The sequence below is a fragment of the Conger conger genome, chromosome 5 (genome assembly GCF_963514075.1).
Source record: "Conger conger chromosome 5, fConCon1.1, whole genome shotgun sequence".
Classification (NCBI taxonomy): Eukaryota; Metazoa; Chordata; class Actinopteri; order Anguilliformes; family Congridae; genus Conger; species Conger conger.
Genome location: NC_083764.1, coordinates 24,627,000 through 24,642,622, shown reverse-complemented (window position 1 = coordinate 24,642,622; position 15,623 = coordinate 24,627,000). Strand labels below are relative to the sequence as shown.

Sequence of the window (15,623 nt, the reverse complement as noted above, 5' to 3'; positions counted from 1 at the left end):
AGACTGCGAGAGACGAACATAGAATCCGTTATATCGGCATATAGGAGCTGAAAATAGTAACTCGTTTCCATATATCCTCCTAAGACCCGCACTCTTTTTTGGTATGCATTTTTAATTTCTCTTTGCTATTTGGGCTTATTGGGACCTGATAATTATAAAAACTAAGCATCATCTTTTGCTCCAGAGGTCTACCACTGCGGTGTCAAAATGTACCCTTTACAACAATGTAGTAGCCTGTATAAGTCGAGGAGACTGTGGGTTTACGGACGCAATTCTATAATGTGATACATGGTTTATATTCTGTTACTTCAGCTTTGCTTCCAGAAACTGGTTACAAACCACCCTAGAGAAGTTTCAGTTTTATTCCACGTGGACAGCTCCGCATGGCCCACTCAGTGATCAATACAAATAACAGTAATAGAGTGAATCTGAACAAAGTTTACAAGACCAGGGGTGTCCAATCTCACCTGAAAAGGGCCGGTGTGGGTGCTGGTTTATGTTTTAGCCCAGCACTAGGACACTAGATTCATGATTAACTAATACATATATTTTTACATCTGTCAGTAATAATGCATATTTTCCCAATTAAAAACATCATAAGTCATTAAAACACACAAAATGTTAAAAAGGTAGGAGTAATAACAGTATTCAGATTTTAATCAATTACTTTATTTCAGGTTGTTTGAAGACCAAAACAGGATAGCAGGATATGCCTTGCCTCAAATTAAAACATCTTTTCCATTGTATAACGTAATCACTGAACCTTTGCTCAAAGGCCAGTGTAACACACCATTTCCCAATGACAAGACAACTGCACTGACAGCAGTACAAGTGTCCTAAACAGACTAATGTATTAATTTCCATGAGACACAGACAGGAGGCAAACAATGTACAGCAGCTGCAGTTATATTTCCCAACGAGGGCAGGATCAGCAGGGCATCCAAATTAATGTGCAGGCTCTGAAAAGAAAGGAAAAAATAAGGTGAGCACAAAGTAAAGCAGTAAGCCAGACTCCAAAAGGAAACGCATTCTTCCATTAATTAACAGAGGATACAGTTGAATGCTGAAAAAATATTTACAGGCCAGGTTGACTGAAACAAAATTCCGCTTGGTCATGCATCCGTCACAACCATATAAACCACATTTACAGAACCATATTGAAAAGGTGTATGCACTTTGCACAATGACATACTCCATCACAATCAGAAGCAACCAAAAATGGAATATACTTACTTCCCTTCACTGCTTTTTTCCCTGAAAACAAATAGAATGTCTCAATAAGATGCATTATTTTAATATTCCTAATGCATACTCTGAGGCACTATCTCCTGACAGGGACAGTTGATGGCAAACTAAAAACAAGCGGAAATAAAAAATAAAGAATATATCCCATAAAATTAATAGAATTGTTGCATTTTCACACTTGATTTTTTCTATCCACTTCCTGGAAAACTATTTGAATTGAGATTTTACATCATTGACTACCAGTGGGCGTGCATTTAGAAGAAATGTCTCAATTGTCTGCCCCCCTGTAATCAATATCCTTTCACACCGCGGCATGCATTCTTCACCCCCAGAGCCATAGGCTATGGCTCTGCTTCCCCCTCCTCATTTAACGTTAGTCCAATCAACTCCAGCCCTCCAAAAATCACCCCCAAGAGATACATTGCACTCGCATATACATCATATGGGCTAGTGCTGCTCTAACTTCTGTTTCAGCTCGTCCTGCACACAGGGCACTGGGTTAGAACTTACCACCGTAGGAGATCTTGTAGTAAAAGTATGTCATTATGCCCAGTCCCACCCACATCTCCTGGTAGGCCTTGGCGTAGTAGGGGGACATCCTGGTCCACCAAGCTGAGATCGCACCACCTGCCATTTTTCTGGGAGAGGTAAAGAAAAGGCATTGCTCAGCATGCACAAAGCCCAGTGACTGAAGAGTCTCTACACATTTCCAGGGAAGAGAAACATCTTAACACTGTGAATGGCAGCCCTATGGTCTGATTCATATTATCTGTATATATTTCTGTATAAAAAGGATTTTAATCTTTTCTAAGGAGAGTGTCACCTGGGATTTCCTTTCGATTTGTCGGACATTCATGTCACCCATTTTTATGTTACATTTTTGATGCCACTGCATTGTTCCTTTTTCTTGCTATTGCTACATTTTAGTTGTATACATTTTCAAATGCAGGGTTTCCCCTTCAATACATCATCTAGTCAACCCCGCCTACAGAGTTTGTGACCGCACTTAAAAATATTTACAAATTATAATATGGCAATATCAAATTAAGCAGGATGATTAGCCTAGCTAAATGACAATGGCATCTTCAGATAAGTGGAGCTTGCAACCAAAAAAGGGCATTTACCAATATGTCGCAAACAAATATGGAGACGAGTGGTCTGCATCTCTTAATTTCTCCAAGCTTTATTGGAGAAACCCATGCCATTTTTTATACTAAATTAAATTTCTTTGCTGGCTAACGGTAGCATTGACTAGCCTGGGAACCCTTCTTACAGAACTGCTAGCTGTGGCGCATAAATCATGCGCTGTGCTGTTAGCTTTTGGCTAACGAAATATACATTTTGACTGGAAAGCGGCAGAATTCAGTGGACCTAATGCCACTTAAGAGAAATGAGTCCAGTTAAAAATGTCCAAATATTGAACACTATCTTAAAAACAATACCAAAATTTTGGGACTTCCGACTTAGACTAATACAAGATGTTCGATTTCATTTTTTTGCATTCACTGGTTCAATTTCCAGCATAATGTGTTAGCTTAGCATAACGACTTGAAGCCTACAGGAGTCAGTAGCCTACCTACTTCAAAGTGAGAAATGAGACAGCAACTCCAAAGCTGTCTCATTTACACAGGTGTCATGTTTATTTGATATACACTAGACTAAATACATTAAAATGTGGTTTTCCAAGAAATTAGACAATTGGAACTAAAACCGCTGTACACACATGTATCCTCTTCCGTTTTCTGCTGGTTGAGCGCAGTGATCCCGCACCTTCTGAAGGAAAAACCTCCGAAAACGAAATCTTTTTTTAAAACTATTTTTATTTTTATTTTATTTCAAATACACCCCACCTACTAATACATCCTGGATAAATCACTGGAATTATATAGGATTTTATTTGTATGTGACCATCACGTTTCCAAGTCTTGTCCAAAGATATGCAGGTTAGGTTAATTGGAGTCTAATTTGGTGTACCCTTGACCGAGGCACTGGCCTCAGAACTGGGCTTATAGCCCAAAAACTAAGCTTACATTAACTTCGATTAAAAATGGCTTTTGAGCTAGAGCTAACGTTACACGTTCTTAAGAATCATTATGTAAATCAAATGTGTTTACACCAGCTAAACTAGCGAATAGAGGAATTGTGCTGCCCTACAGCAGTGATGATGCCAAAAAGGCTGGAGCTAAGGGAACCAATACATACCCAGTTTAGTTCGTTAGCGAGCATTACTGAATGTCACTACGCTTTGTACTTGTAGCAACTGGTTGCAGTAAGGTTAGGTTAATGGCTCTAGTGGCATGCACATTTAAACTGAAAAAGGTAGAAATAACCAAATTAGTACAAAATAATGAGAAACAATCTTGACTTATCGCTGACAGCAGTCTTCAGACTACACAACTAGCTAAAGTAATGTCATAATTGGCTATAGTTACTTAGCGACTCAGCTAGCAAGCTAAATTAGTTAGCTAGCTATAGTTCGCTAATATTAGCTATTAGAAAAGCTGAAAACGGGAAACGTTAGCTAGTGACTACTTTAACCGTTACAATGACAAGATATTGCTAGTTCAGAATGTCTTACTTCAGACTAAATTTGACAATTAAGTTGTAACGTATAGTTCTTTGGTGTGCTTGGTTGCCCAGTTCATTCGTTGCGCTAGCACTGCACCTGAATATCCCATACAAAACTTAGCTCACAAGCTAAAGGCAACTAGGCCTCACAAAAAGCAGCTAGCTATAATGTCCGTCACAGAAATAACGTACGATTAAAATAACACCAAAAGTTATTTGTAGCTCATAACAATGCCTTTCCATTTCACTGCATGCAACAATGTTTGTTAAGACAAAACACCGACACTCACCTTGCTGAATATGCGTACGCTTTACTGTCTGCAAAGCTGAAGGGAAGGTCACCAGTCACCACTGCGAAATGTGTCGTGGTGTGTTCTGGGAAGCAAGCGGTCATTTTCAGCGTGAGGATCTTCTCTCAGCGCCATCTTGTGGACGCTTTGAGCAGGCGGATCTGTATGGTTCATGGTTTCTCATTGTTGCTGCGTTCGGTAGCTAGTTCAGCTGAATGTGCTTTTTTGTTACTGTTGAAAAAAAAACCGAAATTAAATAATATAGGGATCACAGTGAGCACCAAAGTTCATTGAACAGTGACACATTTTTTTGGTTCTGTACTCTCGCACTTTGAGTTTGAAATGATACAATGACAATGAGGTTGAAAACTGAGTGATACTGTTGAATGAGACGATTAGCTTTAATTTGAGAGAATTTTCATCCATATCGGATTACTGCGCGTTTTGTACATGGTCCCTCCATTTTAAGGTACTACAATAATCTGTTGAATTGGCTTCACAGATGTGCTTCGTTAGGAAGGTGCATCCATTTGTGTCAGTAGTGAATGAAGAAGAGAGCTGATGATGACTTGATTCTAGACTTTTCAATTCCCTTTGGAGATTGTTGTTGGGGTGTGACAATATGAGGAAGGCAGCAGTGTCCATGCAAATTACACTGGCCAACAACAACAACTGGCTAAAAACAATCAATCAGGAACATTGCAAAAACCTTGAGCATGGCCAAGCCAACTGTTTGGTTCATTATTAATAAATAAAAAAACGAGTTTGAAAACTCCATTATGTCAAAAGACCTAGTAGACAGAGAAAGCCACTGTAGTGGATGACTGGAGAATACTCTCTATGGTGAGGAAAACCCCCCTGAGAACAGCCCATCAGATACAAAAAAACACTCTCCTGGATGCAGGTGTAGATGTGTCAAAGTCTACCATATGTAGAAGACTACACCAGCAGGACTACAGAGGGTTTGCTACAAGATACAAACCACTGATAAGACTACAATGAGATTACAGTGAGCTAAAAAGCACCTAAAAGGCACCTGGAAAAAAGTACTGTGGACAGATGAAACAAAGATTAACATATACCAGAGTGATGGAAAGAGGAATGTGTGGGGGAAAAAAGAAAATGCCATGATCCAAAGCATACCACATCTAACCATGGTGGAGGGGCTTAGGCCTGTATGGCTGCCAGTGGAACTGGCTCACTTGTCTTCATTAATGATGTGACTGCAGACAGAAGTGGAACAATTAATTCAAAAGTCTACAGAAATATTTTACCTGCGCAGATAAAACAAAATGCCTCCAAATTTATTGGACGGCACTTCATCATGCAACAGGACAATGCAAATAAGGGATTTCTGATGGCCAAAAAGTGGAAAATCCTTCAGTGGCAGAGTCGATCACCGGATCTGAATCTAAATGACATTTTACATGCTAAAGACCCCAAAAAAAGCAGGAACTGAAGATGTAGTGCAGGCCTGGCAGCGCATCACCACGGAAGATACCCAGTGTCTGGTAATGTCTATGCTTCACAGACTTCAAGCAGTCATTGCATGGAACCAAATATTTTAAATTAATACTTTATTCTACATTACATCTACATTATAAACTGGGGGGCCTAGGTACAAAAGGTTCTAGAATTTCTAAATGGTTCATCCAATATGGATGACAATACCCTCAAAGCTGACAGTCTGCACTTCAACCTCATTGTCGTTGTATCCTGTCAAACTCAAAGTGCTAGAGTACAGAACCGTGTCGCTGTCCAATGAATTATGGTGCTCACTTGAGCATTTGGTGTAAATTTGTGCCCTCTGCTGGACTCATCGTGAAACATTCATCTTCCATTGACTGAGAATGGAGGTTCCCCCAAAATTAAATCAAATGCACTTAGCCAGTTTTAAAGGCATATAATATACTATGCAATTCAATCAAACTTAACTTGTTTTTTTTGTTTTTTTCAGATTTAGTCAAACCAACATTATGCCCTTTAAAGATTGGCCTTATTCTTATATGGACTGAAAGACAGGTAAACACAAATAGGTGTCTCCCAGAAGGAGGGGACATTGGCATAGAGGTAGGACCCTTTTCAAAGGGATAGTGCACATATAATCAATTCCCAAATCAAGCCCCTATGAAAAGACTTATGTCATAGGGTCATGTTACTAAAGTATCCCATCAATCAGAATATGAAAATATAAATATGTTTAGTTTTAAATATGTTCCATTTTGGTCTGGTGCCTGAATTAAATCACTGTTTGCTGTTGCTATAATTGAAAACATTTTCCCTCCATCGATGTGCAAGTTACTGTGGATGCAAATCTAAAAATAACTTGCATTGTGGGATATTTCCATGGGTCCTGTCATAACTCCTACATTTTGGTGGCGCAGTGGGTAGCACTGTTGCTTCACAACAAGAAGGTACTGGGTCTGAGCCCCGCCCGGGTCTTTCTGTGTAGAGTTTGCATGTTCTCCCCGTGTCTGTGTGGGTATTCCAATTTCCAAAGACATGCAGATTAGGGACTACAGATGAAAATAAGCTCATTAACTAACTCTGGCGCATTTACATTGATGTGGAAACTGAAAATGCTGATTCATGTGAACTGTCCCCGATAAAAAATGTCTCTAATCCACAATACATCAGCGTTATTAGCACATAATATCACTGGATGGCAAATTGGATAGGCTTGCAGTGTCTTTCCAAAGGCCTGAACCTATTGTTTTCTTGAAAACAAGAATATTCATAAAAGCACAACATATGAATGCCATCTTAAAACCCTGATCTAAACATTTGCTGTCATTGTCATGGCTGGTCTCAAGACCAGAAATAAATATTTTACTGATTGCTGGGTATGGGTATGGCTTTGATTTCAGCCTTTTTATTCTGATGGCACAAAAAGAAGTGTATGAAAAAGACTCCGTACATTTGGAAACATTTATTTTCGCATTCATTGATAAGTACACAGTCAGTGCAAATGGTCAAGTCCAGGACTAAGAAGAACTACACTGAACATAGCACAGGTTTAACTGGCTGACACTCACTCACAAGAGATTTCCCCAACGGCTCTTTAGTAGTTGATAACAGTACCTAAAAACAAGAGTTTGTGTTGAACCTTATAGTTATACAAAACCAAATTGCTGCTGTTAGCATACCTAGTCAGTACATTGTTAAATTATTTTGTGCTGGAGTACACACAAAAAGAAACATTAGTCCACGATTCTAGTCGATATTCATATATATACAGAGTATATGTATATGTTTACAGTTATACTGGGAAGAGAGAAGCCCCACTCGTAGCCCAGTGACTAGAAGCAGTTCTAGACTATCACTGCAGATCACTAGAAGCTGGAGAATTCACCACACATTACAGTAAAGTCTTCCGCGTTGCTGAGAACGGTAGCAGAAAGAGGAAAAAAAAACTACACTCAGAAAGATACCAAATAGTATTTCTTACTCAAGACTCTTGACTCCATGCACTTGATAAGCGACACAAAAAAACACATCTAAGTTCTTTTTTTTCTTTTTTCTTTTTTTTTACTTTATACTTCCTTCACTAGACTGTAGTGTTTGAGACAAAGTGAATTCAGTGAGATTTATTCTACGGTTATAGGGACAGGAACGAGACGGGGCGGGGGGGGCTTCTCCGGTGCTGTGTGGCATTTTTTATTTTTTTTGTGACGCCTTTTTTTGTGCTGATAAATGCGCCATTACTCTCCGGTAACGTGTGGGGACCACCAGCCATCATCCAGCTCTCCCTGCATGGGGCTCATAGCCTGTCTGCTGGGCCCCGGGGGGCCCCCCCCTACTCCTCCTTCCGCTTGGCACCCGGAATCTTCTCCTGGATCCTGTAAAGTCACACATGCCAGTTAGGGTGAGACCAATCACCATCCATAATGTTAACCAAACCGGCTTACAAACAGACCTGGGTCAAATACATCATTGTTTTGGATTCAAGAAGAAACTATACTTCCTTGGATAATTTGTCCTTTGAATTTGACCCATCCAAGTTACTTAGGAGCAGTGGGCAGCCACTGTGCGGAAAAAATGCTCAACCTAAGTGCTGGTCTTATCGTGGCTACACCAGGGCTTGAACCACAAACTTCCAGGTCCCAGCCATGTAACCTTAGGCTGCAGGCTGCCAATTGATTGACCCGGGTGCAATTGAGCCAATCAAGAGGAACAGAAGGCAGGGTCTGCACTTTTTTAGAGTATTTCATAGGTGTATATAGACAAATAGAAATGTATTTGAATCCAAACAATTTAGTATTTGACCCAGATCTACTTACAAATGACCTCTTGAGAAGGCACCATAGAGGGGACGCGGGGCTTACTTTGCCACAATAGAGCCGACGTGGGTCCTTACCAGGCCCAGATACTGGTCAATCTGCGTCTGGAAAGAGAGGCAGGCGTTAGGGGGGTGGGAAGCAGTTCTTTTGGGGGCAGAGCAGCCTCATGGTGACAGAACTCCAGGAAAGAGCAAGTGGGAAAGAGCCTACCTGGTATTTCTCATAGACCACAGGTACTGAGAACATGGACACCACAGCTGAGAGAGAGATAGGGAGAGAGAGAAGATAGAGCGTGAGAGAGAGAGGTGAGGCAGGAGGAAGAGCACCCTGCTGAGAAAAACAGCTCATGCTAGGTTTTGAAACAGCTGTTAGCTAGTACCCAGCTAGATCAGCTTCGGGACCAGCTTGGCCATGCTGGTAGAGCAACTCATACCCAGCTAGACTAGCTTAATGACCAGCTTGACTATGCTGGTTGACCAACTCATACCCAGCTCAAAATCTGCGCTGGTCAAGTTGGCATCACTGGAATTTACAGCAGTTTTAGTGGTTTTTGCATTCACCATTCCATTAGTGGTTTCTGCATTCACCATCTCATCTCAAATATACCCCAATCAAAGGTGATTATATTTCTTCATATGGAAAATATGCGCACGGTGCTTATATGGAGGGCACAGTATATGTGTGTGTGTGTGTGTGTGTGTGTGTGCAAGTAGGAAGATGAATGTTCTTACCCAGGATGAGCAAGGTCAGGCCATTGAAGAGTGCACCCACATAGGTCAGCAACCACATCAGAACTGCAAACTGAAGCACACAGACACACACACTTAGAACTCATCTTTGAACAGGGAACGACACTGTTACCACAATGGAAGAAAGTTAAGTGTTCGGTCAACCTGTAAGGAATGGCATGTGTTTGTGCGTGCGTGTGCACGTGAATCTATGTGCGCGCGTGTGTGTGTACATTTGTGGGGTGCACTCTGGTGTCTGACCTTTAGAGAGTCCACCAGGTCCTGCACCAGGAAGAGCCTGCGAAGCTCCTTCAGGCTGCTGTTGATGTAGTGCTGGGCCTTCTCAGCATATGTCTGCATCTGGTCCTGGGACAGGCACACCTCCACATCCAAATACGACCTGAGCCACAACACACAGACGGTCAAGCTCTACTCAACTCACACACAAACATACTCACACACACGCAGAGACACACAAAGACACACAAAGACACACACGCAAAGACACACAAAGACACACAAACATACTCACACACACGCAAAGACACACAAACACACAAACATACTCACACACATGCAAAGACACACAAAGACACATAAACATACACACGCAAAGACACACAAACACACAAACATACTCGCACACACACAAAGACACACAAACATAATCACACACACAAAGACACACAAACATACAAACACACGCAAAGACACACAAACACACAAACATACTCACACACACAAAGACACACAAACATACTCACACACACAAAGACACACAAACATACAAACACACAAAGACATACAAACATACTCACACACACAAACACACGTGAACATACTCACACACAAAACACGCACAAACATATGCACACCACACATAAATACACACAAACATACTAACAAACACACACACACACACACAAAAACACACACACACACAGAACAACATCACACGCAAACACACACACACAACAACATACTCACACACACAAACACACTTGCAAATGCATGCAAACATACACACAAAACACGCAGAAACATATGCACATTCCACACACACATACACGCACACACAGAATTGCACTCATACACACATACACACACATAAACACACACACACGCACACACTCTCTCTCTCTCACTTGAAGGGGTGTCCCTCGTCGGTCTTCTGCACGGCCTGCAGGACGGACTTGTAGACCCTGAAGCTGATGGTGGCGGAGAGAGCGGCGAGGGCGAGGTAGGCGATGACGCTGACCACGCTGAACTGAGTCAGGGAGAAGAGCAGCAGCATCAGGCTGCCGAACACCGGCCCTGTCTGCTTCAGGTCACGCCAGTACAGCAGGTCCATAGCTGCAGAGGGGAGAGAGCACAGCCACGTTTCACACACTGATCTCAGATCGCACACAGTGGGGACAGAGTACAGCCACGTCTCACACACTGATCTTAGATCAGGTCCATAGCTGCACACAGAGGGGACAGAGCGCAGCCACGTCTCGCACACTGATCTCAGATCAGGTCCATAGCTGCACACAGAGGGGACAGAGCACAGTCACGTCTCACACACTGATTTCAGATCAGTCCCAACACCGGCATGCAGCATGTCCATAGTTGCACCCAACCTGGCTATCTGGTTGGTATGTAGAGGTCTTCCTTAGCCTACCAGCCCCTTTGCAATTACTGAGCTCACCAGTGCAGTCTTCCTTCGTAATGATGTACCTGTAAGCCTATTGTTTGGCCTATGTCTCTGTCTGGCTTGCTTGACTTTCATTGGTACAACTGTGGTCCTCATGTTTATAAATGTCAATAACTTTTACGTGCACTAAGCAATGATTGGAATACACCTGGTAAATCTAAAACAAGCCAACAGTCCAATTACTTTTCGTCCCCTAAAATGGAGGGACTATGTATAAAAAGTGTCTATGCTATGACCTCACATTCATTGTTTCATTTGAAATCCAATGTGCTGGAGTACAGAGCTAAAAGAGCGGAAATCGTATCACTGTCCAAATAATTACGGATTTCACTGTAGATAAAAGCGGGAAGTGTCCAATCTTTGGATCATTCCCAAAGATATTCCCATATGTGTGATTTTCATGGGGGATCTGCCTTCTGAAATTCTGCTCTGAATCATATTTTATTTCAGATGGATCCTCTTGGGTCGTACAGCTGCATTTTTTGTTAAATGACAGCAAAACCTAAGAAATAAAATCTTTCTGAAAATTGACAATATTGGAAGCAATTTAACAAATTTGCATGATTTTTTCTACCAGATCATCAGAGGTAAAATCACTGTATCCCAGGCAGAAGAGATTTAAATCCACAAACGCACAAATTCTAGCTTGTCGCCTTCTGATTTGGTGCAAAACAAGGTGAGGAAGTCAAATTCATCACAAGTCAAATCCTAATAATTTCCTGCCACTGATATGTAGTATAGTTTACCCATTGAACCAAACATGCCAATACACTACTTATTTGATTAAAATGGGATAGTCATGACCCAAAGGTTAAGTAATCGGAAGACCGCAAAAAATGTATTGCCTACTACTGGCTCTCTGTTCACAAGCTCAGTAATCACTGAGGGAACGAAAAGCCATGTTTCATCCTATTTTCCAACCATCACAATATGTCCTTTCTCTGAACACCAGAGCAGTTCAGAACCTGTCCTATTTTTGCCTTCCATCAGAGAATTTCTTTGCAAACGCAGTGCAATGTCGGAAATCGTCTGCGTGATTGACCACCTGCCTCCCACTGTGAAATGTGGGGCTTGCAGAGACAATAATTTAGACTCGGTGATGGGCGGACAAACCACTCTTTACGTCATGTGGATGAGGTAATCTAATTGCATTGGTGTCAGCTGAGATTGATAAACCCATCCGTACGTTATAAAGAAGGGTAGGTGCAAAGAGAGGTGGGCAAAGAGAGGTGGGGGGGGGGAATGAATGAGTATCATGGTAAAAACATGCGCGGGCCCTCGGGTTGGGTAAGTTATATACAGGTAACAACGTGGTAACAACGTTCACTGCATTACAAACTCAACTTGGGCAAAAATCTCGCTCAAGACCAAACCTTTTGGTCCAGCATTGGACTGACTTCTAAACGACATTGCAGTAACTAAAGGAAGTATACACATCTCTTCTCTATCTGTACTGTCAGCAGTTCACCCGGTTTGACTAGCCAGTTTACAACTATCATGCTCTGAATTGAGGGTGAGGCCAGTAGAAGAGGCAGGTACCGTGCCAAATGTATCTTCCCTTCACCACATTAAGCCCAAGCTGTTACTCCAGAAAAAAGTGACCAACCGACACTTGAGCACTCTTCTTACTTCCCCCTTCCGTCAGGAAGTGCTTTAAGCGTATCCCTTTCTGTCCTCTCTTGTTCCGCACATAATCAGCATAATTAGGTGGTGGTACCAGGAGCTGTCCACTACCCTGGTGTAAAATCCAGCTATGACCAGCTTGAAATGACCAGCTACCAGCTGTTCCAAATCATAGCTTGAGCTGGTCAAACCATGTTGAGTACGGAGCTGGTCTGAACTGGTTAACCAGCTACCAGCTGTTTCAAAACCTTGCTTGAGCTGTTTTTTTCAGCAGGGTAAATGATATGCTGCACATATGTATCAGAATGTGTCGAAATCTCAGGGTAAAGTGACTTTTATTTTGAAAGACTTAGCTTACTTAGTTCGTTACATCACTGGCAGCAAACGCTTTTAATCAGTGCAACTTATACAGCTTGTGCATTTTTACATCACACCCATTTATACAGCTGAATATATCCTGAAGAAATTCAGTCAAAGTACCTCGTTCAAGGGTACAACAGCAGTGTCCTACCTGGGAATCAGATCTACAGCCATTAGCTTATGCATCCCGTTCTTTACCAATTATACTACACAGCTGCCGGTTCTGCGCAACTTTCTTTTCCCAATTTCAATCAGAAAAGATGAAATACCACTTACCAGACTTATAGAGCATTACATACAGTACATAGATCTAGAGAGAATGAGAGAGGGAGAGAGACAGAGAGAGAGAATGAGAGAGGGAGAGAGAGACAGAGAGAGAATGAGAGAGGGAGAGAGAGGGAGAGTGAGAGAGAGAGAGGTGTAAAAGAGCGACTGACCTGCCGTTCTCATGGCTGGTGAGGGAATGAGGCTACCGCTCTAGACTCAGACAAAGACCAGACCCCACCCAGGGTGGGAGGGCACTGCAGTCTTACAAACCCGCACCCTGCCGCCAGGAAGCCACGCCGCTCACTCGCACATGCTCATTACACCCTTTATCCGGCCTTCAGAGGCACAGCGAGGCTGCTAATGACAAAGACAGTGCCCGCGATTTATCCACTGTGGGTGTGGACCTTAGGTACTTTCTCTTTCTCTTTCTCTCTCTCTCTCTCTCTCTCTCTCTTACTCTCTCTCTGTAACGCAGCATCAGCGATGAATTATTCATATGGAGGAGGATGATTTCATCCTAAGCCCATGGGAGTCATACGCGTACCCTGTGATTCTGACTGGATAATGAGAGACTACATCACACAGCGCTTAGCTCCCAGCCCACAGATTTCTCTAAGGGTAAAAAAAATGGTTTGTAAGATACGTGTGCACCAACTTGCGTATGCAGGCTTGCATACCCACACACAAGCACACACATGCGCACACACACGCACACACACACAGAAATACGCCTGCAGCACAATTCACAACCTCCCCCCACATGGTTAACTGAGATACAAAGCTAGAGAATTCCGCTCTTAAGGTGCAGCACATAGCTACGGTAACAAGGAAGGGTAGGCTACGATACGTACGGCCGAAGGCCCTGGAAGCAGTTACCATGGATACCAGGCTCTGGCTCCCTCGTTACACAGCTCGCTGACAGATCGACTGAGTGCTGATGAAAGGCTGCGGATGGAGCAGGGAAGCAAGCCGTTTCCCACCATCTTAATGAGCACGCGTGCCCACGTTAGGTGCGCGATTCAAAACAGTCAGGCTCAATGCAAGCCAATGTCAGTTAACTAAATAGCCAAAAACAAGGCTGGCAGTCCTTAAATACAGTACATCATCCTAAAGCAGTTAGCTCCTGTCCAGCTTGATGACTGGTCAGTGAGTACTCCAGCTGCGATGACATTCGCGATAACCTGGCTCGGATTTACATTGAAGGAAACAACGCCTTAGTCGAGCCAGTGTTTGTCACATATCGCAACTTTTCTTGCTTTAAGGCTATAATAACTACGGTTACTGCTATTTTCGGTTTGATGGCTCCTTCCTCATTAAATACTGATATACTTTAGAAAATGTTCAATGTAACAAAAATAGCATAAATGTGAATAAATATTATTGTACAAAGAGGTTGTGATCATATTAGCTCAATTGTTTTGGTGAATTCTTCTGATGTGCGATTAGGGATCTGACAGGGCGAAATCGTGTGAAAAAAATGTTTTTGGAATTTATTTATCGAATTTTAAATGAACTTTATTTTGGGCCATCTTAAATATTTCATTACAATGTCAGTCAGATAATGCCTAATTGACAAATTAAAGATTTACATGTACATTGACTCCATGCCAGTACAGATGTCCAGCACGATACTAAAAGCCTAACGTAGGCTATTTGACACTAGCGAGCTCGTGCTTTGAACCAAAAAGGTCTTTATAGTTTCTCTAGCCAGGCTGTCATGGTCTTCTGACAACTCATTTTGTAATAGTAACAATATGCCATTTGTAATAAGAAATTTTGTAGTTTTTGGGTGGTGTTGGTTTTACCTCCACGTTTCCCACTGGAAAGGTCCACATGCACTTATTATGTTAGATGATAAAGTTGGGGAAGTGACAGTTCTAGAAAGTTCTAGATGCAACACAAATTGGCAAGGACTGACATACTCGCTCTTGCACACTGCAAGAACACTGAGTACTGGACCTCCATCGACATCATCGCCTCTTAGTGGAGGCATAGCCATGAGCACAGTAAGAACCAGAATTCCCTTTTGTTGAATATTTATTAGCAGGATAAGTCCATTGAGAAGGCACATTTAGTTTTTGTGGGTCTTTTCCTACAATGCACACAGTGGACTTCAGGACTTTATCAAGTGGCCCTTAACACAGCTTCTGTCTGACAAACAGACTGATGTCTCAGTGCTCAGAAGAGCTTACAGAACTCTTGTTTGTTTGAGCTTAGTTATTTGGTGATACTGCACATGAAGAGATTTGAATTTTGCTGGGGTTTCAATGTGCTTGAGCTGATTGGCTTAAAGGTGTTGGGTCAGACTCTGCAGGTGTGGCAATGCAGTTCAAAGTCCAGGGTTTCTTATAGTGGGTCACAGAACAGCGTGCCCTACTCAAGAGACTTTGTCTCCCGATCAAAAATGCTTAGAGTGACCAATACGCTTTCATAATTTTTTGCCAATGTTTCTAACAAAAGAAGGTACACCCAGAACACACAAACAGATACACTAGAATCATGTAACTATCAGTGAACACATCATCACTTACAGTGTGTCAGGAGGCGAAGAGGAAAAATTGGAATG

The 15,623-nt window shown here is 42.1% G+C and overlaps 2 protein-coding genes across 5 annotated transcripts in view; both read right to left on the bottom strand.

Moving 5' to 3' along the window:
* Window positions 1-647: 647 nt before the first annotated feature.
* Window positions 648-4,249, bottom strand: atp5mj (ATP synthase membrane subunit j). The gene is made up of 4 exons (XM_061241824.1): window positions 4,104-4,249; window positions 1,756-1,883; window positions 1,234-1,254; window positions 648-959 (listed from the first exon to the last, which is right to left on the bottom strand). The coding sequence occupies exons 1-4, from the start codon at window positions 4,205-4,207 to the stop codon at window positions 946-948; spliced, it is 267 nt and encodes an 88-aa protein (XP_061097808.1). The 5' UTR covers window positions 4,208-4,249; the 3' UTR covers window positions 648-945.
* Window positions 4,250-7,017: 2,768 nt separating this feature from the next.
* Window positions 7,018-15,623, bottom strand: part of LOC133128719 (reticulon-1-A-like) — a 45,260-nt gene continuing 36,654 nt past the window's right edge. For 3 of the 4 annotated variants that reach the window (XM_061242441.1, XM_061242442.1, XM_061242443.1), the window contains 6 exons: window positions 10,257-10,464; window positions 9,373-9,511; window positions 9,115-9,184; window positions 8,594-8,640; window positions 8,429-8,487; window positions 7,018-7,942 (listed from right to left, as the gene is read on the bottom strand). In XM_061242441.1, the coding sequence (XP_061098425.1) occupies window positions 7,900-7,942; window positions 8,429-8,487; window positions 8,594-8,640; window positions 9,115-9,184; window positions 9,373-9,511; window positions 10,257-10,464 (566 nt within the window). In that variant the 3' untranslated portion in view covers window positions 7,018-7,899. Of the gene's footprint in view, window positions 7,943-8,428; window positions 8,488-8,593; window positions 8,641-9,114; window positions 9,185-9,372; window positions 9,512-10,256; window positions 10,465-13,227; window positions 13,404-15,623 lie in introns of those variants that run through there. The other variant, XM_061242444.1, reaches the window with a different exon arrangement.

Bases quoted from the DNA above. Each gene is read 5' to 3' on its own strand.
- atp5mj (XM_061241824.1), bottom strand. From the start codon at position 4,207: ATGACCGCTTGCTTCCCAGAACACACCACGACACATTTCGCAGTGGTG. The intron at 1,884-4,103 runs GTGAGTGTCGGT...TACCTCTCCCAG, and splicing joins GCGTACGCATATTCAGCAAG to AAAAATGGCAGGTGGTGCGA. The intron at 1,255-1,755 runs GTAAGTTCTAAC...ATTTGTTTTCAG, and splicing joins CTACAAGATCTCCTACGGTG to GGAAAAAAGCAGTGAAGGGA.